General features: G+C 41.7%; 2 protein-coding genes and 1 long non-coding RNA gene across 11 annotated transcripts in view; 2 read left to right on the plus strand and 1 right to left on the minus strand.

Annotated features, from left to right (window-relative positions):
* Positions 1 to 19,287, minus strand: part of LOC106031147 (P2X purinoceptor 4) — a 29,871-nt gene extending 10,584 nt beyond the window's left edge. The window contains exons 1-16 of one of the 6 annotated variants that reach the window (XR_010825535.1): positions 18,730 to 19,287; positions 17,807 to 17,861; positions 17,099 to 17,374; positions 16,225 to 16,467; positions 13,890 to 14,244; positions 12,109 to 12,241; positions 11,509 to 11,580; positions 10,542 to 10,614; positions 9,479 to 9,575; positions 6,357 to 6,437; positions 5,688 to 5,817; positions 5,128 to 5,258; positions 1,696 to 1,789; positions 1,205 to 1,270; positions 991 to 1,107; positions 96 to 191 (exon numbers count right to left, since the gene is read on the minus strand). The gene's annotated coding sequence lies outside the window, so the exon portion shown is untranslated. Of the gene's footprint in view, positions 1 to 95; positions 192 to 990; positions 1,108 to 1,204; positions 1,271 to 1,695; positions 1,790 to 5,127; positions 5,259 to 5,687; positions 5,818 to 6,356; positions 6,438 to 9,478; positions 9,576 to 10,541; positions 10,615 to 11,508; positions 11,581 to 12,108; positions 12,242 to 13,889; positions 14,245 to 16,224; positions 16,489 to 17,098; positions 17,375 to 17,806 lie in introns of all 6 variants that reach the window. The other 5 variants (XR_010825534.1, XR_010825533.1, XR_007166951.2 and 2 more) reach the window with 5 other exon arrangements.
* Positions 8,194 to 12,161, plus strand: LOC106031153 (uncharacterized). Its single transcript, XR_001204128.3, has 3 exons — positions 8,194 to 8,605; positions 10,924 to 11,219; positions 12,034 to 12,161. It is a non-coding gene; the product is annotated as an uncharacterized lncRNA (long non-coding RNA).
* Positions 19,288 to 19,391: 104 nt separating the features above from the next.
* IFT81 (intraflagellar transport 81) overlaps positions 19,392 to 24,071 on the plus strand; it is a 61,833-nt gene continuing 57,153 nt past the window's right edge. For all 4 annotated transcript variants that reach the window (XR_010825530.1, XR_010825531.1, XM_066978991.1 and 1 more), the window contains exons 1-3: positions 19,392 to 19,745; positions 20,563 to 20,666; positions 21,346 to 21,526. Coding sequence is in view for 2 of the 4 variants with exons in the window: in XM_066978991.1 (XP_066835092.1) it covers positions 19,602 to 19,745; positions 20,563 to 20,666; positions 21,346 to 21,526 (429 nt within the window). In the remaining 2 variants the exon portion in view is untranslated. The remainder of the gene's footprint in view (positions 19,746 to 20,562; positions 20,667 to 21,345; positions 21,527 to 24,071) is intronic.

Here is a 24,071-nt window from a genome sequence, read left to right on the forward strand (position 1 = left end):
ATATGGGGAAGGGGAAATCCAAATCAGTTTGAAATGACATTCCTCAGTTCTCCTTTCTGAAAAGGGAATCCCAAAGGTTAATTGTCTGCCTTTACCTCAAAAATGCTGCCTTCGGCATACTGCAAGCTCGTTTTCAGAGGCTCCTTTATCAAAATAACATGTGGCTCATCAACATAGGACACAAGCATCACCTGTAGAGCAGAAGAAATGAGCACTGTCAGCTGGAATAGTTACCTAGAAAACTGGGGATATAGCACAGAGTTCTGCACTGGGTTCTGCAGTCTGCACTCCAACAACAGTTCCCTGCAACTGTGTGCTGCAAGGGTAGGTGTATCCCAGTATCTGGGATAGCAAGGACATGGGCAGCAGCAGGGAAAGACAAAGCTAAGAGGAAGAGATGTTATGGAACTAACTGTAGGAGTGCGGTTGTGCAGGGCTTTTATGTGGAGAGTTCATCTTTGCCCTTCTTTAAAAACCATGTGTCTAAAATGCTGGGGAATTAGTAGATGTACCCAAGAGAAATAACCATAAATGCCTTGAAAAAGAGGAAGAGGAAATTCAGGTTGGCAGGGAAGAGGCTTTGAGTAAAGTCCTCTTTATAGATAACCCTTCCATGACCTCCTTCTGCTATTTTAAAGGGTCACTACTCCCAGCATGTTTCCCTGATAGAGGTGGTTTCGCTCTGCTGTGCCAATGATCTATGTGCAGAGCCCACTGCAGCCACGCCGTGCACAGCTCCATGGAAGCTACCTGGAGATTCTCTGGCATGAAAAGGAGGAGGCAGTTCCCTTTGCCAACTCCTTTATGCACTGGATCCCTCAATCCCTCTCACAAAAATCTCTGATCTCCTAAAACCACAACTGCAGGCTGCACGCAGGGTGCAGAAGAACAAAGCCCAAGCAGCGAAGCAGGAATGAACCACACAGCAATTACGAAGGGTTTGATCTGCTGCATTTGTGTGCCTACTGAACAGCAATTTGCATTCTTTACCTTTTTTGGCTCCAGCACGGTCTCATACTTCTTCCTGATTATATTATCACAGAATGCTATTTTGCAGCAGCGGGAGCAACTGTATAAGTTAAAACAGATTTCTATGGCAGTAAAAGCCTGCACAAGAAAGAAAAGCAAGTAGTGATTCCACTTCCTTAACGAGACTGGAGTTCTCCAGAACTGGCTCCGTTAACACAAAAAACAAGTCTCTCACCAAACCAAAATAGGTGATTGTGGATCCAATGAATGTGAAGAGTTCAACGCTGTCAAATTTTCCACCCTAAAGGAAGCAGAAAAGAATATCTGGGAAGCAAGATCTATAACCATTCACTCATCTGAATGCCATTTCTCTTTTTGTCCTTTTACAATGATTTATCCATCCAATCCCAAGATTACATAAACTATCTCTAACGCTTTGCAGGGGAAAATAAGCAATTTGAGAGGGAAACAGTGGTGACACACAGGATTCATGATAGACAAGATACCTGTTATTCTTTGTCTAAACAACAGTCCTGCCTCTCTCAACCCTGCTATTTCATTCTCAGCTTTGTTCTCCTACGCCAGTTGAGTTTACATCTACTAATCTGACATGACTTCCATTCCAGAATGATGGACAGAAGAAAGGGGTATCTGGCAGACGTAGGGCTAAAGAAATAGTAAGTTTTCTTCTCTCCTCCCTCCACAAAGAAAAACAATTGCATTTACTGTGCCAAAGACGAGGATATCAAACCGTATTCCGTAGACTTTGAAAAGGGTTCGCTGCTCCGTTCCATTTGGTAGCTTGTAGTACCTTGCAAATCTGCAAAAGAACAAATGAAGATGGGAGTGGCTTCCCTAGGGAATACAATGATACAAAGTTGTAGAACACAAAAGGGGGTGTAGTTTCTTTCGCCTTCTTCCTTACAGCCTTCTGAAATGCTGGAAGAATCATTCAGGAAGAATTCATGAAGCCATCTTCGTGGCTGGCAGTCTAAACTAAATTAATACACATGTATGTAGAGATTTAAGCAAATTAAAAATCTAGCTAAGGTCTACGGAGTGTTTTGCTATCACAGTTCAAATCAGAACCTAAAGCTACAGAGAGAAGTTCAACCACAGGTAAAGCAGTTAGAAAACCCTAGCAAGGATATGTGAGGAACTGGCAATGGCAAAAGTGCCCGTGTTCTTAAGCCTTTTAATGCTACATTATCCACTACCTGCTCTGAACTCCTGAGGACACTTCAGCATGCTGAATTATCACTCATTTCCAACTCCTTAATCAGCAGAGAGTGCCAAGAATCACATGGGCCTTTATGAACTTCCAGTTTCTTATTCTATCAACAACATGACCCTCCTGATGCACAGCTCACATCAGCTTATGGATCAATAAACAGTCACAGAGCATGCAACAATGAGATCTTTTTCAAGCCTGACAATGAAAAGCTGGCAGTACAGACAAAATCACTACATTCAACTGAAAGACTTACTAAAACACACAATGGCTCTAATTCTAAACTTCTGAAAACAATACCCGTCCGTCTTTTGCCTCAGACTTGCTGTCAGGACTTAAAATGCTGTGTTGTTCTTGACTGCTTTACTTGAGTGATCTCTAAATCCTCTTCTCCTTCATTTAGATAAATAATTTGAATTGCAATTTGCTGAGCTAAAGGGCTGCAAGGTTAGTTCCGTGGGTGTCAGATACTCACAGATCACTCTGTCATTGTTAATCAAAATTTGTTTTTATAGTTGGCTGCCTGTTCAAGTACAAGAAGAGTAACTGTGTTTAAGAGGATATGTCTAGCATAAATACTGTCAGCTCAGCCTTCTGATTTCTAGTGTCCTGGTTTACTCATTCAGATTATAGAGACACCTAAACAAAAAATACTTTTTCTTCCTTTCTTTACTCTTTGGATTCAGTCCCTGCAGCTCTGCTTTGCCATTTGATCCTAACAAACCAGCCCAGAGCAAGCTTTTACTTGATTCCACTCTGTCCTTTGCATTCCACTCCAAGCTAAGTTTGGCAGACTTTTAGAATGTTCTTAATCAGAGTTCCCTAGATCATTTGCTTCCCATTCACAGAGATACGATTTGAAATTCTCTGAGGGAAAGTCACTCAGAAAAACACAGCATAATGTGTTCTGCTTTCTTCTTGCTTGCACAGATATTAAATACCCCTTTTGCTTGTGCTGAATGGTTCCAGAGTCTGTAGCCAATGCATGTTTTACCAGCCAGCTCTTAGCCTCCAAAGCCTGCAGGTCATTTAGGCTTTATTTTAAAGTTTTCCTAACTGTTTTCAGGATCAGAGGTTTTCTCTAGCTCCCATGGTAGAGGTTATTTCATATTTCTTCTTGATGGCATACAGGCTTTCTTCTTTGTAACAGCTTTGTGCTCAGAGCTGACCTGCTGGGAGCTTTCTTGACCACTGTCTGAAGCTTTGCTCCCTTGCACCTCAAGTACTTGTTTCTTTTAGAAAGCTTACATGTTCCCATTTAAGTCTATCACAAAATTTCCTTTGGAACTGAGCTGAAAGCAATAGGACTCCATGCAGACAGGTTATAACCTGCCCAGAGTCCCCAGCTGGCCTGCAGGGGAAGCAGTGTTCTATAACTTGTTTCTTAGGGTCTTTTCAAAGTTTTCTTCTGCTACTGATCTCTGCTAGATTTGGGATGCTGGGCTGGATGGACCTCTGCTCTCATAGTATGTTACATTCTTATGAAATGCCACACTGATGAATAAAACTTTTCTTGAAATATATTTATTGTAGGATCATTTCCTTTGGGTAATTCTACTGAAATCAGCAGCTGTTCATACAGGTTTGCATACACCAGCTCAACGCTGTGGCAGAGTTTGTGCACGTTCTTCCCTGAAACACCCATGGCTGTTTTAAATAGTATTATGTTCAAACTATTCATCGTCCTTCAACTTTCACTGTTTTCACATTTTGAATTGCTGCACAGACCTACTCTGCTCCTCTTTTTTTAAATTTTGCAGACATCAGAGAATGGCTTTCTTTTGCCAATAAAACCCCTTGATTAACAGCTGTAGAATCAGGCCATCTGGATGTTGTCTGGTATTCTGCACACTCTCCCAGCAGGCTTGCCTGTGTTCTCAGATGAAGCTCACTTCCTGGATGCTAGAGTTTTACTTCCTTTCAGCACACATTTCAACTGAACCGCAGCAAATAATCTTTACACTGGTATTTTGATGCTTAAAAGACAACAGGATTTCGGGCAAACCCATTCTTGGCATTTTGACCCTAGCTGTCAATCTGATACTAATATCCTCAAAACTACTCTAGTCTTCCTACAAAAGCCTCCTAAGAAATCCCCTTTTCCTGCAAAAATCTATGGAACAGAAACATTGCTGGCCTCAACCTTGTAGTACTGTCTCACTTTTAAATTGTCTTCTCCCCCATCTCCTGTCTGTGGTTGTCAGCCCAGAGGGAACACCTATTTGTTCCGTGTTTGCACAGCTCCAGCAGAATGCAGCTTCGAGGTATATTGGCGGCTCTTTGACAGCTAAGACACTCACGCTAGCATCACCAACGTATGAAAACCCACAATAATAACCAAAGTCAAAAAATGCTGTTACACAAAAATTTTGTCCTAGATCTGAGGGATAACTTTAATTTTAAACACGCTGATATGCATTTGATAAATTGTGTAACTATTTAGAACTAGAGTCACATCAAGATTTTTTGTCAGATTTTCTCTTAAGTCTGCTGTATGTACACAGAACCAAATGCTCTAATTTACTTTTAAATAAATCTTGATTCAGTGAACTGTAGGGTTACCCAGATGTAAGCAAAACACTTTATTTTATTTAACTGCCTTGGGAAACTCACAAATTTAGGTAGTTTCAAGCTTCAATTGCCATATGGTGGAGCCTGCCCAAACTATTTTCTGTGTTAGCTCCCAGAATACTTGTAGGAAATTTCTAGGCCTTTCAACACAGAAATGAAACCTCCTACCATACAACCATGCTCATCTGGAAAATGACCATGATAATACAACTGCAGTAACTGCAAGTTAAGGACATGAGTACTAAAGAAAAGCAGAATCAAATGTTCTGTCGTTCCAAGCTGTCATTCTCCACACCTCATCACATCTTTGCTTCAACTCAGAAAACACCCTACTTGCTTCATGTAACATTTTTTACCTGAAGCTGAATCCAGGGTATTGGTTTCTTGTTTTGCCATCAAGGCGGCGGAAACCATACTCTGGAATGCAGTAGTAAGACCAGCTGTCTAAGTCACAGTCCCATTTAATCTCAATGGCAATTATTCCTCCCTAGAAACAGAAAAAGTAAGTGTGAGAACTAGTGTGAACTTTTTAATGCCAAATAGAAGCCACCATTTTTTCCAGTCCGACTTTTGGATAATATTTTCCTGAAGCAATGTGATTTATGATGTGCTTTTGTAGAATCGAAAGATGATCATGAGTGACAGCCTTATATAGGACCTATTTAAATGAAAGGTGGTACAAGGGCCTCTACAAGCTACAGTAATACAAACCAAATAGTATCAACTCTGTCAACGCGGGTCTCATACTGTGAGATGGTAAACACATTTATTTTTTAAAATGTGAGGTTATATTGCTTCTCAAACAATCAGTTTCTAAACCTAGAACAATTCCATTATATGGCAGACAGCAAAATATGCAGGAAGAAAAAGAAAAATTTTCACACTGACTATAAAAAAAAAAAGTAGTATCACAGACCTTTACTGCCACCTCCGAAAAGTTCTCTTTTGCTTCCTGAAGGATATCTCCCAGACGGAATATTGGACAGAGAGGGGAAGTTATCTTGTTGAATGTGCAGGAAGAATTGAAATTTGGTGAAATATTTTGTCTGTGAAGAACACATAGAGTTGTTTAAAATTAAAAACAAAAGCTGGAGCAGCTATAAGTACAGCTAAGGGACCTCACTCTTACTGGAAGCTGTGTGCTCAGATTGTACTTTACATGAGCTTTTGTTTTCACACCTAGCAGAACTATATTTCCCTAAGTGGGATCTACAAATCAAGATGAATTCTTTACTCTTTGAATATATCACAAGCAAAATTTACCTGTGTAAACTAAATATTTTCACCTTCTAATCTGGATCACACAACTGTTACATTGTATTTTAGTCATTTTACCCCAACATAAACCAGTATATCTGAACGAGCAATTTTATTGTCCTGTGCCTGGGAGGCTGTGATCCCAAGCTCTTCTATTTCTCTTGGTTCCCGAAGAATTAATAGGACTAGAGACTTAACAGCTGTTACTCATGCAGATAAAGCCTTGAAGACAGCCTTTCTGAGTAATGATGGTGCCAATTTACACAATCCTTTCTTTAGAGCACAACCACTCACTCTTCAGAAAGCATTCAGGAATGTTTGCACTTACACGGTGTAATTAAATTTTGGGAAGTGAACGTTGTTCTTTATTAGCACTGTGAAGTCTTCAGAACTCCTCAGAACAGCAGGCCTAGAAGAGAAACATCAAATTAAGTAACTTCTTGTACTTAAATGCATCAATTAATGCTATGCTAATTTATTACCTGGAAAATTGTCAGTAGGAAGAATATTTTGCTGAGAAAGAGATTGAAAAGCAGAGTTAAGTGACTCAGGGAACCAAGAAAGATAAAGGTCATTTTCTTAGTTTTAGGTATAAATTGTTCTCTCCCTCTTGCTCTTGCTTGTGTGGGCTGAGCCTAAATGTGTGCTACATGCAGCTAAAATATGATCTCACAAGACTTCTCATATAACTCTCGCTACAGAATAGTAGTAAGAGTTTATACCATTTGACAGCTGATTATTTCTGCACAATGAACAGGCAGTTTCATTGCTGGTCCCCGCAGACAGGTGGCCATTTATGACAGAGCTGCACAACTAGTAAGAATATAAGAATGAGCCATGCTCACATTCCTAGAGGATGTCTCTGGAAGTCAGGTGTCAATCACATCATCAAAGGTTGTTCTGCCTTTCTAGCAGGTACCAGTTTGAGGGCTTACCCTGCAGACTGTGGGGAGACAGTGGTTTGTGTCACTAAATATGTTGGTGAACTGCAAACTCAACGGGAAGCAGGCTGCCAGTCCTACCCTTCCTCGAGAGTCATTTCTCTGAAGCTAAAGTGGCAGGAAAGAAGGCACTTTCCTACAAGTTGCCAGCTGAGTAACCTTGGCCTAGATTGCATGAGACAATCTCTGCTACACCCCAGGACTTGCCTGGGCTATAGAAGAGTAGCAGATGCAATTTTTAGCATTATATGTCTTGCACAGGGACAGTGCTGGACTGGAATATTCACACAGCTCCGTTTTGAAAGTGAGTCAGGAAAATTTTAATCTTCATCAGGACAGCCATTCCAAGGGGTGTAAACAGTCTTCAGAGCAGTCATCCATATCAAGGACAGTGCTTCTAAGCATGCAGTATTTTTCCTATCATTGCACTTTGAGCAATGCCTCTACATCAGAGATCTGTGATGACTAGAAGCACATTAGTTGGGTGACAGGTTCCATGAAGGACATCTCAGAGCATCTCCTAAACAAAGTCAATGAATGAGAGACATGGCTGCAAACCAATTTAATGCTTGCTGATACTATCTGGACATAAGAGCTTCTGAAGAATTTCAGTGTATAACAGTCAAGACATGAATAATGTATGTTAACTGTTAAAGAGCTAAAAATGAATGAACCTATAATGTGGAACTGTCTGTAACTCATCCACTGGGAGGCATCTGAAATCTGATCCAAAGCTCTTCTGGAAAAGGTGGTGTAAACACCTATCCTTGGGCCAGCTAATCTGACAACTGTGCCCTGTCTCAGGCAGAAATGAAAAATCAAAAATAAAAGAATCTTCTTGCCAAAATGCAATAGCTTTGTTTGGCTCCTTTGTTCAGCTCCAGCCATAACTAACGGGAAGGAAAAGGAGTACTCCTGTATAGCTCATGAAACTTATCTTTCAAAAGAATTTGGACAATAAAGACAATCATGGGTGTAACCAAAACCCAACATTGCTCCCTCAGTATCTCAACCAGACGGCAAAACTTCCTGGGCTCTGACCTTTCTCTTATATATTGTTCTGGTATCAAAAAAACACTCAGCTTTGCTATTTAGCAATTCCTCCTTTTTTCCTTGCCAATGAAACTTGTGAAGGAACCTTTTACATCAGAGGTTTGGATCAAACCTCTCATCCATTATTTTTGGTCCCTGGTAGTGATCAACTACTGGCACTGGAGAGGAAGATTAGGAAACAAGACAGAATATGTCAACTGTGCGATGTAATAAACAACAAAATTCCCTTTGGAACACCGCAGTAAGCCTACACAACACGACATTTGGAAATGACTGGCAGTCACTGAGACTTTATAAAAAAAAACTAAGATTCCAATAGCTCAGGAAGCTCATGCATATCTTTCCAGGATGCTGTATGAACAGTAATACCCTTCCTGTTTCTGGACAAAGCCTTTTTCGGATCACAGCTCTGTCTGCAGAATTGAATTGCACTTCCTTTAAAGAGCTGAAAAAAACTCAAAAGTTGCTGCAGGAAGCATTGTGAGCCCTGGATGGAACCCGGCAGCGGAAAAACTGCTCAGCCTCTGACTTAGGGAAAAGATGGGATATATACACAGAATCATGCTTCTATCTTTTAAAAGCAGTGAGTTAACGGAAGTGGTAATTGACCTGGTTTCTTACACGTATATTTCAAAAGCTGGTTGAGAGAAGCTAAAATTGATTAGTCATCCACTCTCTTAGAGTGTAATTTCCATCATCTCTGTAGAAATCAAAACGATTATAAAATTTCTTCATGCTTTGGCTGATACAGAAAGAAAATGGACCAGTTTCTTCTTGGAACACTGCACAGTTATGTGATTACAGAGAAAGACGGCCACAGGGTCCCTCCATTCCACTCTCTGGGTCACAGCAGCATTGTTCCCCAGAGTCTTTTTCCTACAGTTTTCTTCAGCTGACTATTACGTATTGCCAGCATTGAGTTTTTCATCACCTGCCTAGAAAGAATGAAGATGCTGTTCTTCAGTCTGGAGAGGACCCCCAAATGCTACCGTGCAGCACAGACAACCGATCCAGTGCTACTGTTCTGAGTGGTGGAAGCAACCTTGCTGTGGTAAATGCACCCACACGGAGCTTCTACACCCCAGAGCACTGAGCCTGGCAGAAGAGAAACCCAAGTCAGGAAACCTATCTTACACTTTCATTGACATTTGAATTCATGATCTAAATGCCTCTAGTGAACTCAAGATGAGCCTGTGACATCTAAAATTATTTTTGTGGAAGCTGCATGATGTTACAAACTGGAGGCTCTGGCTTCACTGCAGAATCAGCAGGACAATTGTAGAAGTAATTCATTTAGATATAGTAAGCATTAACGGTATGGCTGTGAAGAAAACAGCTGTTTTACATACATGAGATCTGTACGTGCCTGAGCAAAGTGATTACCCTAAAATTGTACGACTCTGTCAAAGAGAACCCTTTTCTGACAAAAAAAAAAATATATATATTTTTTACTTACTCGGGGGGGTGTTCCTCCATTTGCACAGGGCACCATGCCGTGATCTCACAGGTTTTAAGAGTTGCATTATACCACACACATCTTCCTGTCTGAACTCCTGTAGAGAAAGAAGCTCTTATTCAGCAAACACAAGTTTTGCACCATATAGACAGTTTCCACATGGCAGTGGATTTCTCCTCAAATGTAAAGCAGAGATTTTGACATTATAGATTCTTGCAGCTTTCTTTTCAGGACCAAATCATGGTCCTGCCACACATCATCAATCCTTATTTAGCTCTTTACTTGGGTCAACAATGCTTGTTATTGTTTGGACTGAGGATGAAGTACTTTCCTTCAAAGTTTTACATGAAGTTACATATCTGAGTCTTGGTATAAACTGAGAAATTAACCGTTTCAGTCAACTGAATTAATTAACAGTTAATTAAACAATTAACAAGTTTAATTCAACAACATAAGCAAATTAAACAAGGATATAAAGGTAAGCAGAAAACCTTAATTCCTTCTACATTCCCGGAGAGTCAGCATTTTTTGAGTGCCCTGTCTTTACCAGCTAAAGCGCTAATTCAGCCAGAAGCCTGAATTCAGGAATCCCAGCACTACAAAGAACTCACATAGCTGATGAAAACTGTATGATGTCTTCTGGACAACTGGCCCTCAAAAAAGGACAGAAGTCATTGTCTTATTCTGAGAACTACCTATCATGGGGATGTTACAGACCCTTCAAAAAGATCCTGTAGTCACTCCCCTTGCTGAGCAGTCACAGACTTCAATGGGAGTGACTGGGAGACTGGCCTTCATTCACATCACGGTCTGCACTCCTCTTCACATTTGCCCTTCCTCTGCTCCCTTTCACTGTTTCTCTTTTTAGAAGGGGCATATACAAAATGGTAAGAACTCTGTTTTGTCGTTTCAAAAATAGGTTATCAGATATCTCTCAGGATTCTGTATTGTTCTACTGCAATTCTTCTCCAAGTGGGGACTTGTACATTCTGCACTGGTCAATAATGCAACAGAAGGTACTACCCACAAACAATATTTCAATCTGAAAATGCCATTTACCTACCATTACCGTGGATATCTGCACTCCCTTTTTCACAGGACTCGTCTGTAGAGCAGATAGCTTTGGCAAAGGGAGCCTGAAAAAATGACATAAAAGAGCAATATAAATATATTCCTCTCCATACCTATGTAAAAAGTCTTTCTTAACTTCAGTACAAAAATAGTAAATAATAAGAAAATAATGCAGAGAAAGTATAACCCTTACTTATTATTATGCTTATAACGAGCAAAAGGCTAAGCTATCTGAAAAAAAAAGTCTTTTTCTCGCTTATAATAACACTTTCCTTTATTATGTCCTTTCCTGTTTTTTTTTTGTGTGTGTGCTCTTTCCTGTACTACTAGGTGCAATAAATCTAATACTGGACTATTTCTTTGTTTACTAACAGCTCCATAAACTTTTGCCAGTGAAAGTCAACTTGTATTTAGGAACTACTCTGCAAAGTCTCACTTCTAAGCCAGCCAGATGAATGAAGAGGAGAGCTGCAGCTGACTACCACGTTTGGGCTACACAAAGGAAGGAAGGGAACACGTAGAAACGAGCAACAGCAAGAGCACAATACCAGCAGAGAAGCTGACAGCACTTCTCTAACTCCATCATCCCTTCAGGTTTTTCTCAAGACCAGCAGCAAAGCCAGAGAACCTGCACTGGCCTGAATGTCACCACTTCCTGAAAGTGATGCAGGTAGGTTTGGCAAGGTCATTGCTACGAGGCAAAGTCACAACTGATAACTGAATCCCCAAGAAACACCAGAGTAGAGGAAAGAAAAGGAGCAATTAAACTAGATTTTGCATGCTTTCTGTTGAGATACAAGCATTAAGAGCAGCAGTATTTGCTTGCACAGGATGGTCCCAAGGGCAGTCCGCTCTTTTATATCAACATTAATGTTTGCTCCTAACTACTGTCTATTTGTATTCAATACCATCATCCTAAATATAAATTACCAAATATGTATATATATATATATATTTACCTCAGGGCAATTCCCTTGAAGCTGGTCGTCTGTCTGAATGACGTTGGTAATCACGAAAAAAGAGTCTTTTGACTACATGGAGAAAAGAATACGAATGACTGAAATTTCACAGACTTGTTTCATATCTCAGAGCATCACGTGGAAGGACAGTGAGGCTGTTTCTGCTCTAGCACCCCCCCAAACAGACATTAAAATTCAATCTGGCTTAAACAGGAAAAGCCAGGGATATCATCAGGGCATAAATGAGCAATCAGGGCAAAAAGGCCCCAATTTTTTATTTTTTAATCTTGCATTGCAGCCAAGAAAAACATGCTGGCACTAACTAGTAATGATACTACTGTGTTTAGTACCGCTATACTGGAATAAATCTGTTGATTTTGTAAAAATTCATAACAAATAGCACCACAGAATTATCATAAAAGAGAATAATCTTTTTCCTTGTTACTGGGGAAGGAAGGGTAGATTTGGTTTGGTAGACTGCTGTCTCAAATGTAAAGTCCCGTTTAATGTTGCTGCTCATTCCAGGAGAGACATATCAGGAAAAAAAAGAGATGCACCAACAGAAGTTGAATATTATGCTGGCATTAAATTAAGACTTGCCTGCACTGGTATGGCATATTCTGCTGTATCCCAGATCCTGCTGACTGCATGAGCCACTCCCTTCACACTAGTGCGAACCGAGCTGGTAACTTCTTCCTTCTCCTGATAGCGCTTGTGAGCGATGAGGGTATAACTGGCCAGATTAAACAGAAAGAACAAGTAAACTCATAAAAATAAAATTGGGTCAGTTTTTTTGTATCATTTTTGGACAAAATGCACTGTAAGTCAGTAAAGTCAGACAGGAATTTTCAAGTAACTGAGAGCCCTTTGGTGTGAGACAGATGCATCATCTGGGCCAAAGTCTTCCTTGGATTCACCTTTGCAATGTTCAGCTTTGTCAGGAATGAGTTCAAATACACACAGAGAATTTCTATTTTCACAGCTTAAATGCTATAGACAGCATTAGGTCACATCCTGGTCCTTCAGATGCCATTTGTGAAACACCAACTAACTACAAGGGGGCTTGATGTCATCCGAAAACTTTTGCCCATGCTGCATTACTCTACCTAGACTTTGACCTTTTGTGTCACAAACAGTAGTGTCCTCTCTACATTTGGGATCTATAATTATTTTTATTTTTTTTTTTCTGGGGGGGGGGAGAGCTTAAAATACTTAGTCTTTAACTTTCCAGAGTGAGTACTCTTGCATGTCATTCTGATTGCTTTAAAAATCTTGTCCTAACGCTTTTACTTCCTCGTGAATTGTGTGTGTTAATAATAGAACGCCATCTCTGTTTTTATGCTGACAGGGAAGTCATTTCGCTCATCTAACTCATGAAAGAACTGACAACTTTGAAAACTACTCTATGTTCAGAAGGTAGTTTCCACACTACATAAAAGTACCACAGAAGTACCATAAAAGGTTTGCTTTGAAAAACAAGCTGGTTGCAAAGCCACAGGAGCCAGCACCGTTTCAGTTTAACAACAGACTCTTCTGGAGGGGATAAAAGTTTCTGAAGGACAGAAACAGAAAGCAACCGATCGATGCTCCTTCATTTATAGTGTCTGTTATAACAGTATTTCAGCCTTCTCCTTCTGGAGAACGGTGCTTTGGGATAATCGTGCGTTTGGAAATTGGCAGTAGGAGCCCAGGTCTGAGCAGCAGTAGGTGCTTGCATTTCCTGCTGAATTGATTCTTACTGAGATTGCGATCAGTGTGCTCAATGTCCTTGCGTGTTGCCCTCCCGTAAGAAAGAAACCAACCATCTAAATTTGCAGACTTTGTTCAGCAAAGACTTATCACTGAAAACAGCCCTACTTTGGGAGCAAAGAGGAAAATCTGCCCTTTAGAGGCAATCAGTTACTGCATATTCCTAGAACACCTTATTGTTCTTGAAATCTGCTTCAAGGGCTAATTGGCTATTTCATCTGTTAGGTGTATCTAACCCTAGATAGGAGACTCTCTGGAACAAGCTCTGATCTCAGAAACACTGGTGTAAATCTGCGATTTTTCAATGCAGGTAGTGTGGTTTTAACAGAAGAGAACTGGAAACAGCACAGCAAGAAATGAAACTAAAAGCACTTGTTATTAGAAACTCAGCTCTGTCCTAGCAACCCCACCCTGTTAAGTAACCTCCTGTGCCCAACTCCCACCGCCACGTTCCCACCGCCACGTTCCCACTGCCACATCCATCTTCCAAGAACAGCCCAACACCAAAACAATGGTCTTGAGTTGCTGCCACAGAACTCAAAGCACTGAAAGCCAAGTTGCAAGCCAGACAACCCACGAAACAAGCAACATTTCTTAGTGTACAACACTGTGTCCCATCACCCTGCACTTACCAAACACATATGGCAATAACTACATAAATTAACCACTTCACGCATACACATCCAATGCTCTGAAAGCGGATCAATTTTGGAGAGTCATAATAAAACTTATCCTTCAGCCTGCCACACGAGACCATTGTTAGCACTTCCTTTGAGAACGAAGTTTCTGAAAACTGCAACTGGTTGGTGCTGTCTTCTACTACTGCATCCTTCTCAAGCCACACCACTTAAAGGTACAGGCAGAAACCCATGCGAGTACCACGGTTCCCCAGGCCTTCTACAGAAAGGCAGGCAGTGGATCAAGGACTGATGTTAATCACAACTAATATAAAGAAACAGCAGACAGGATGCCAAACACCTTCTTTACCTGTCCAGAGAAGGAAAAGGACAAATTAACCTCTGTTTTAGCTTTATAAAATAAGGCGAATCCCACTAAAAAGTAGTCTGATTCAGCCTGTTGACAGAGAAACAAGCTCTTTGCAGCCACCCACATTTATGTACGACAAAGACAGTTTTCAGAGAGGGAAGATTTTTTGAATTCCCTTCAACTGAGTACCACTAGTGTAAATTACTGAATTCAGACTTTTTTTCAAAGAGAAAAGTCAAAATGCCAGATGCATTAATGCTGCTATTATCGTCCCCAGCTAGCCCAGCTTTCTACAGTTAAAAAGTTCTGGTTTGGAAAAAAATGAGAGAATTTCCTGCTAAGTTCTCAAGTCCTACTTGTTCAATGTCTGGGGGAGAATTTCCTTTCACTGAATCAATCCAGACATCAAGCCTAACTTTGAAAGCTCCGTGAAGCAGTAAACACTTTCAAGCCCCTGACCTGACTTGAAGAAGGATGGGAAGCTTTTATATTGCTTGAAAGGCTTGATTCTTCCGTGTGAATTCAACACATTTATTTTTTTTTCAAAATGCTTCAGCAGGAGCAGGATTAGGGTTCACATTAAATCTGGAATGACTACAGTGGGTCAAACCACGGGACTGTTAGCACAGGACACTTATTTTGTCTCCAAGAATGGCCATAAATAGGTGCCTAGGGAAGAACGTAAGGACCAAGGAAGCAAAAAATGATTCCTCCAAATAGTTTCCCAGTCTGTTTGCAACTCAAGGACATCTTTAGTCAGATAAGCTTTTTTTATATTCAGTAACCTTTAATAAATCTCCCTTCCACTAACTTATCCAGTCTTTCCAGGTAAAATTTTAGCATCTTCAAATCCCTCTAGTAAGCATTTGCACAGCTAACTGCGCATAGCCTGGAGTCACAACCATTGATTTTTTTACAGAAGGAGCACAGAATTTCACCCTAGAGCTCCAAAGCCGATTGCTAGCACTGCTTGTCACCTTCTGTCAACAGCACCATCTCTCCTCTGTACTGCCACCTGCAAACAGCACCACCAGCACTCAATCTTTCTGCTCCTCTGAAATCCCATAGACCAAAGGCCTTAAGACACAGGGAAATGGGAAAATGGAAGCTCACTATTTTCTGCCATGGAGTTATTGTGCAGCCTTCCTCACATCACATCCCCTTCCAGTGCACCTTACTCAACATCTCTAAAATGAGCCGATCATTTACAGCCCACTCCCTTGGCGAGCTGTGGGTGCATCACTGGCTCTGGTTTACCTGAGGAGCTGGGTGGCCTCAGCCACCACAAAGGAACCTTGCTGGGTGTCCCTTGTCCACATTTGCATGGGGGAAGCTGAGAGCTACAGGAGCATAAAGGCAGAAGCAGCTGCTCAGATGGTGAGTCCCTGCACTGCGAGACAGCAGTACAGGAAGGTCAGGAGGCTCCTGGCCATGCTCTTCCTGCTCCAGAGGTGTATTCCAGGCACCACTGCAGCTCTTCTCCCCAACAACCATATCAACAGGCATTTGCAAAAATAAACTGGGTTCTGGTCGCACCGGGAGCTGAGCACTGCACTGTGAATTATGCTGCTTGGCTTTCCAGGAGAGGGCACTGCTACATCAACGCGCAGGCCAGCACCTCACTGGAGGAGTCTCCTTGTGCCTTGTTATGTCAACAGCCTCGCAACCCCCTGCCCTTGCTCTCAGCATCTCCCACAGTGAACGACACTCTTGCAAGCAGATGCTTTGCCTGAAGCTGGGGCAACTGTAGAGACCAATCTAAAAGGACTGAAACCTGCATGATGCTGGCCTCCTCCCAAGCCTGACTCCCCACCACCCAACACTTTACACCAGTGCAAAGAAGGTGCCATATGCTTCCAGACTGGACAGATGCATATGACTCTCATTTCACAGGGGTGGCAATGATGACACAAGGAGCAGGGCAACAATAAAGCAAGCTTTGGGGACATCAGTGGCCACAAAGATTTTCAGCTTTTTTACCTCAGGCTGCATGGGGCACGGTCCTGTTTGGTCTCAGGATGGTTTTGTGTCAGGTGGGATTAAAAGGGAGTTCAGCTGGCTGACAAAGTCCCTACTCTGATTGGAGGCAACACAAAATATGCAGTTTGGCTCCAGCTTCTGATACTCCATAGTTCCATGCACAAGCTGCTCAATGTGCTGCAAGCCAACCACTGGCATCTGGCTCAGGGGGTCAAGGAGCAGGCGTGAGGCCACCATCTGATCCTGTAGACACAGGAGAAGGAGCTGTAAAGAAGTAGAGCTGTTGAGGTGGGACCTGTAAATCTCATGCTCAGTCTGAGAGAAAAGAAGACTGGATCAGAATATATTAGACTCAGACTAAAAGGACTAGGTTCCTCCCTTTTGTAACCGAAGACCCAGACAGAGGCACAAAATATACAAAATCTGCAACACAGATAATGTGTTGGTTTTTTTCCTTCCAATCTTTTACTATTTTAATTCACCCAGAATGCTATGGCTATAGTTGTGATTAAACATTCAGAACCAGACAGGCTTTTTAGCTGTTAGAGCTGTCTTGGATGTTTTTAGCACACAGGAACAGGTCACATTCTGATACAAATATGCTTAATTTTTTGAGACATCAGTGATCATTCCTTACGCTTTCACGGACCACGATCCATACTGCTACACTTGATATTAGTGACTTCAGCAAGCAAAATCCTGCTACCTAATAACAACCAAAAAAGCTGCTATTGGGAGGAACTAGAAACAGACCTGGGATGCATTTAGGTGCTAGAACAGCCAGAAACAAATTGATTTTTAATATAACCCAGTCAGACCTAACTGTACATATAAATAACACAATAGTTATAATAAAAGAAAAAAACAAGAGGACCTGGATTGCATAAGACAAGCTGCAGTAATTGGTGTCTTTGCTTCCTAAATGCTCTCATTTTCACGTTAACGTCTTCCATCTGTTTGGGATCTGAACTCAGCAGCTAGGCCGGATGCATTCATCTTCTTGTCCATGGATGTTCCCATATAAGGTGATCTCTCTTTGCCTGTGGAGCACGATTTCGATTTGCTCAGGTTTCGTTCTGCTCTGATTTGCTGGCCTCTATGGTCGAGCTCCTCTTGCAGTTTTGTAAGGCAGTCATCCACACAGCAGTAGCTATAAAGGGAGGAGAAAGTAATGAAGATGTGCTTCCAGATCTAAAGAGACCTAGATAGCTTATTTTGCTCCATTCCCTTTCTTCTGCACACTGCCTCTGCATGATACCCTTTTAATAAGCAGTTTCCGTAAGCCTTTTCCAATCAATATAAAACATGAGCCCTATCCAGAGAATTGGACAGAGCTCCAGGGCAGCACTGTTGTAACAACTCACTAGTCATTAGGAAACTTTGCTTGAAATCCTGTATAAGTCTCCATGCAAACTAACTTGGGAATTTGGAAAATGCCTGCAGAATTATACAACAAATACGTATGAACACTGGCCTTCAGTTCTGTGAGACCTGATCCAGGCATCACATCACGTCAGTTAAGATCCGAGTTCATGGATTTTCACCACAACGGTGATACAATCTCATGATCTTTTTTTCTTACCTTGGTGTTTTCTAATTTTCAAACACCCTTCCTCTTCTTTGTCATCTCTGTAACACTAAGGAGACATGCGAAGAGGGGAACTGTCCTTTACTTCTTAGGTCTGAGGAGTGGAAGACTTAAAGAGAATCAGAGCAGCACCCTCCCACTGTACCCAGCCCAGATCCAGATCCCTCTCACTGCCCTCGGCACTGCAGGCACAATCCATTCTCTCCCCTGTACAGAGGCCTGAGGTAAGGATGTGTTTCCGTATTTGCAGAAACACGGCATTTCTCCAGCATTACTGCCCGGGATCCATGGATCTACCACTTCCTATTACCTTTCCATGCAGCCTACAGGGAGCAGAACTGGTCCCCAGTGCCTTCATGGGAAATACCCTTTTCATTTGCTCCCTCTGTGTATTCTATATGCTCAAAATACTCATCAGAAGAAAAGCGTAACTGATACCAGGAAAGCATGTCAAGGGAAAGTAGATCTCTTCTGGGAACTTGTAGGTAGATACGATTCCTAAAGGTCAGTATACAGACTGAAAGCACAAAGGAAACATGATCTGGTTTTTAAAGTTCAAATCCAGGAGTCAGGAGACTCGGATTATGTTCCTGGCTTTCATGCGCAATCAAAAGCTCCTCATCCATCCCCTCTGTGACTGAGTTTATCCAGTTAAAAGCTAGGACAGCAATGTAGTGTCACTTTTCAGGCTCTCAGAGAAGATCAGTAAATTAGGATTTTATGAAGCATTTTATATTACTGAGAAGGAAGAAAGGAGCTAATCTAAGATAGACGCAGTACTTAGAATTGCAAAGCGTTACATTTATGATTGCTATTTACTGAATAAAATTCCGCAGTGATTTACAACCTGTGCATTTCAATTGGCACCAATTTAATATGACTCACTGCATATTTTACTCCATCATCTGTGGACTCACGTGGGCTTCTAAGACAATCCAAAAAGCTAATTGTAGTCGCAGAGGCTCCAAAATCCACCTATTTAAGGTCTAAACGTGTTTTTTGAAGGATCTGCAATTAAAAAAAGTGCAAATTGGAGATACCACTTTCATGAACAAGCTCCGGAGTCTTATTTTTGATTGTTTGGTATTTTTGAAGCTCCTGTCCTCATTCAGATGTGGTATTGCTCACACTGACTAAGTGCTTATTGCTCTGCTGAGGCACACTGACAACCCAAGGACATAATTTGCCATTCCCCCCTCACGAAGCACCCCGTTTTCCACACAGATCCCCTGTGCTTTCCTCCACAGAACTGAGACAACCCTTCCAGTCACGCACGCCAGCCCCATTTGCCATCTTTTTATCGTGCCAACGACCACCGGAAACGCTAACTGGGTAACTACATCAACGTATTTATACATCTACACGCCGCAGCATCCCCCTAACAAACGGGGATGCTAATTATACGCGTTAAAGGGTGAATACATTCCACCACCGCCCCGCGCCGCTCTGCGCATGCGCAGCCCCCCTCCCGCTCTCGGCCCCTCTGCAGCCGCCCCGGCGCGTTGGCTGAAGCGCGCGCGCGGCAGCGTCGGAAGTGACGCCATCGCCCCGGCCTGGCAACCGTTACCATGGTAACCGGGAGGCGCTGAGGGGAGGTGAAGGCCTCGGCGCCTCAGGGCGCTACCCCCTGAGGGTCTCCGAGGGTCCCGGCCCTTCCTTCGGAGCCGTGGGGCTGAAAAAGGCCTCGCCGAGGTGGTGCCTGGCCCCTGCAGCCCTCCCCCGGTCCCGCCGAGGCCTCCTCACATCACCTCCGGCCGTGCCGCCGAGGCTCGCTCCCCCGGCCGCCACCATGAGTGACCAAATGCAGTTCATTGTTGAGAAGCTCAATCAGGAGCCCTTCAGGAAGAGCTACAATCTGATCACGTTTGACTCCTTGGAGTCCATGCAGCTCTTGCAGCTGCTCAATGATGTGCTGGGGGAGATTGACCCGAAGGTAAGGAGGGCAATCGGAGCTGCTCAGGCCTGGGGAACTGCAAGCATCACGGACGGGCTCGTCACAAAAACTGCGCAGAATGCTTTTATTTAGGCCTGTTCCTTGTGGCATGTTTGGTTTACCAAAATAGCCTGTATGAATCTTCCTGGAAATAAATGTGCCTGGCAAGAATCCTTTTTGCCTCTACATCAACGTGCTTTTGGCAAACAAGCAAACGGTTCTTGGGCCAGGGATACTGGACCCTTGCCCCCTAGAGTCTGATGACTATATTTTATCTTGGGAATCAGGACACAAGATCTTAAATTGCTTCACACTGACAATGACTCCATTCTTAAGTCAAAAGTCAGGCTGTGTCTTGCTCACTTGCACAGGACAGGGACTGACCAAGAACTGAGCCTTGTGATTTCTCAGTTGCAATAGATATCGAGTTGTTAACTGCCTCTGCCTCGAGGCTACCAAAGATGTGTATGAGATTAGAAGGGATCATTCACAGACCTGGGGTGCAGATACATGTGCCTTGGTCTGGTAGGATCCCAGAGTTCCTTGGTGGCAGCAGATGGTTTGTCTGTATAGAAGCGGTCCTGTGAGCAGGGAGAACATATGCCTAGAATAAAATTACCTAAATACACATGTAGGAGAAAAATCTGTTAAAGAGAATCAGAGCTTGGTGATAAAAATGAATGTTCTGTATGGAACATCTCACTTCATTGATGTATCATATGATAAGTAGATGAAGTCAATTCTTTTAATGTTACCAGTTAATTAACATGACTTGAACAAATACTTAGTGTTTATTTGTTTATTTACAACTATGTAGCATGTTGTTGACATCAGAGAGGAGCTGCCAGAGCAAACAGCTAAAAGAATGTTGACTCTCCTTGGTATCCTTAAATACAAACCTCCAGGAAGTATATCAGACTTGTAAGTATCTTTTTGTCTATAAATTGCAGCAAAATGTGCGTTACATATTATGTGCAATGACCTTTACTTCAGTAGTTTTTAAAATTTTTGACCTTGACTATCCAAACGGGCACCTGTAGCGCTTCAGAGATTGTTCCTCGACTGTCCCAATGGCATATGGCTCCGGTGGTGGCAGCAGAAGCCTCCTGCGGGTGTAGGGCAGCCTCTGGGGCCCTGCTGCGGTGGCCGCCGTGCCCGAGACCTGCTGCGGCAGCTGCTATTGCGGAATCGGCCAGGAGAGGGTGCCGCCTGCCTGGCAGGGTCAGTCCTGCCCCGTCCCCTTCAGCCCAGCCGCCCGAGGCTGCCTTGCACCCTCCTGCTTCAGGTTGTAGCCCCAAAAACCTGCGCTCTTCCCGCATTGCCTTTATTCCTGAAGAATATCGCTGGATAGGAAGAGGCGTTGGTGCAAGCTTTAGGCTTTTTATGTGATACAGGGTTTTTATTTGCCTCAGGGTAGCAGAGTTAGGATCATAAACAGCAAACTGGCATCGTGAGTGCTTTTTGTTTTAACATCATTAAGAAAACCATTAGGCAAATGGAGAGGGGATGTCAAAATATCGCTAACTGTTCCCAGCCAGTGTTCTTGAGTTTGAGCTTTATTGGTAGTAGGTGATGTTTGCTTTTTCTTGTTTTTGTATAGGAGCGCATTTCGCCAAGGGTTAGTTACGGGAAGCAAACCTGTAATTCACCCTGTCTTACATTGGCTTCTTCAGAGAACCAATGAACTCAAGAAAAGAGCTTATCTGGCACGTTTCTTAGTAAAATTGGAAGTGCCAGTGGAGTTCCTGCAGGATGACACTGTGGCTGATGTCAACAAACAGGTAGTATTTTTCATGAATGCCAACATTTTCTTTACGTTAATTAATTGAAGTGCCAGTAGGAGAAGGGATAAATGAATCAGGGAGTTACCGTTGAAGTAGATGTTCAAGTGACTTATGCTAACAGTTAAAAGCATGTTGGAATCAAGGGTGGGCGACAATTCATAAAGAAAAGTATATGTATTGGCCACCTTTCTTCCAGTAACCCTGAGATTGTATGTTAATAGGTAGCATTGAATTAAAAGGTTTTAAGCTCATTAAATACTATGTGCTATAAAATGGCTAAGACAAAGACTTATTATTTTTATAAATTTTTTTGTTGTTGTTCCTGTGATCTCTGACATGGATACTTTTAGCTTTATAAATTGCCGCTTCAAATCAGAAAAGATTATGACCAAAAGCCACTGCTTCCTAATTGTCAACTGACTGTATAATATTTAGCCCCTAATATTTATATTAGCATTACCCCACTTCTGCTTCAACTGTTTCTTTTTTTTTCTTGGGCTGACATTCCTACTCATTGTGTTCCCACTTCTTTTGTGAGCATTAAATGTTGATTTTAGATAGTGAGGCTGGGAGGGTTTAAAATGCAAAGCTTAAAGTGAACCAGTGTTATGTTTTTACATTTGTGTTATCTGAGGTACATATTTACTTAATTTTTATCCAGTTTTCTCTGCCTTTTGTTATATATAGTTGCTTGCAAAATCCTAGTGGTTTTTTTAACGTTTGTAACAGGTAACTCCATTTATTAACTGTGTACCAACAAAGCTGCATAGCCTGACTGAAACTTGACTAAGCCTCTTCCTTTTTTTGTTACCACTAGCAATATCTGATTTATAACTTAGAATAACTAAGCGGAAGTAGCATGGAGAGAAAGGAATGCAGATTGTAAGTTTTTTCAGTATGTCACAGTCCCAATATATATAAATATCCAACTCCATTAATTCCATTACGTAAAATGTGTTCCTTTTTGGGATCACAGTAATGTAACCATCTTATTAAAATAATACCCTCCTGATTTAATTCAGAACAGAAGCTGGGGTAATATAGTCCCTTTATGTAATTTAGCATAAGCATGCAAATAATTTAGATACTAATGAATTAAATAATTTTGCCTAGGTATTTAGATAGACAGGCACGGAATAGTGCATTTTAGTAGAAACATTTCAAATACGAGAATCTGGAAATCTTAGAACATGATCAAGTTTTATGGGTCTATAGATTCAAGCTCAATTATACTTTTGCAAATAATTTAAACAAGATAGTCTGAATACCTGCCGCTTTCCCAGTTGTATTGTGATTTGGACATCAGATTGGCTGCAGTGTATAATTGTAAAAATAATCAAATTTAGGCATAAATCTAGTTGTCCAGTCTTCAGCGAGTAGCTCCCAGGTGCCAGGAATCTTCCTCTCTGTGGTTTAAACCTGGATGTTCTTTGGTCACTGAGTGTGTGTCACTTATTTCAGGTATGCTTGGGCCAGCTGCAGAATGTCTTTCACTCAGTGAAAGTAAAAAACCTTCCCTTTTTTATGATTTGGCAAACTGTGCTATGCCCTTGTTTGAATTTTGCCATTGGTCTTGAAATTTCATATCCCAATAAGGAAGAGGCTTGCTAAACTCACCTTTTGAAAAATAGTGAATCCACACAAAGGGAAGCTGTTGGACATCAGCAATCACGAGTACAGTTGCTCAGAGGTTACTTGCTATTTCATTATTAGTTGAACTACTTCTATAAAGCCTAAGTGACTGCAGGGCAGTTGCTTTTCTGCTAGTACTTTTTTTTTAAGTCATTGTTCATCATCCAGCCTGTGTATACCTTCTTATCATAACATATTTGTTGTTTGTTTAACTAAGATCTTTTCTATTATTTAATCTCTTTCTCAGTAGCCATTTTATTGCCTTTTTTTTTTTTTTTTTTTTTTTGGAATTCATTCCAGCTTGTCAGTGTGAGCCTGATAGTGAAACAATCAGAAATAAATGAAGTATTCTAGAGGCTGGTTCCTCAGGGTTTTATAGAATAGGATTGCTGCTTCACCGCTCAGGGATATGTCATCTTTGTTTGAACTGGCCTTTGCTGTTGCCATTTTGTGTTCAACAGTCATATCAATTGCTCTTTCCAGGAAGTAAAAAAATGACTTGATATTCTCTGCTTAGATTTCTCCATCTTACTGAATGGCTGTTTCTGTGGAGATTGTTCTTCCCTATATCTCAGCTTGCGTTTCTCCAAGTTGAATCTAAATTTATTTCCTATCCATATTTCTAAACTCTTTCTGTCCCCTGTTATTTCTCTGCCCACACAGACTTTCACACTGCCTCTCAGTTTAAGATTACTGGTGGGCAACGTACTGGTGTGGAGCTAGCACACTGTCTACTTCTTTCTAACTGCCGAACTACATATATCAATCTCTATAACATACTGAGGGCACGATTATGCAATATGTCAAAACTATTTCTCACATGTTAAGTCAGGTGTGCTCTTGGACTGCTTTGCTGGATAGAAGCTCAGTGCTCTATAAATTCGAGCCCTATTGCTTAGCTCAAGCATCT

This window comes from Anser cygnoides, chromosome 17 (genome assembly GCF_040182565.1).
Source record: "Anser cygnoides isolate HZ-2024a breed goose chromosome 17, Taihu_goose_T2T_genome, whole genome shotgun sequence".
Classification (NCBI taxonomy): Eukaryota; Metazoa; Chordata; class Aves; order Anseriformes; family Anatidae; genus Anser; species Anser cygnoides.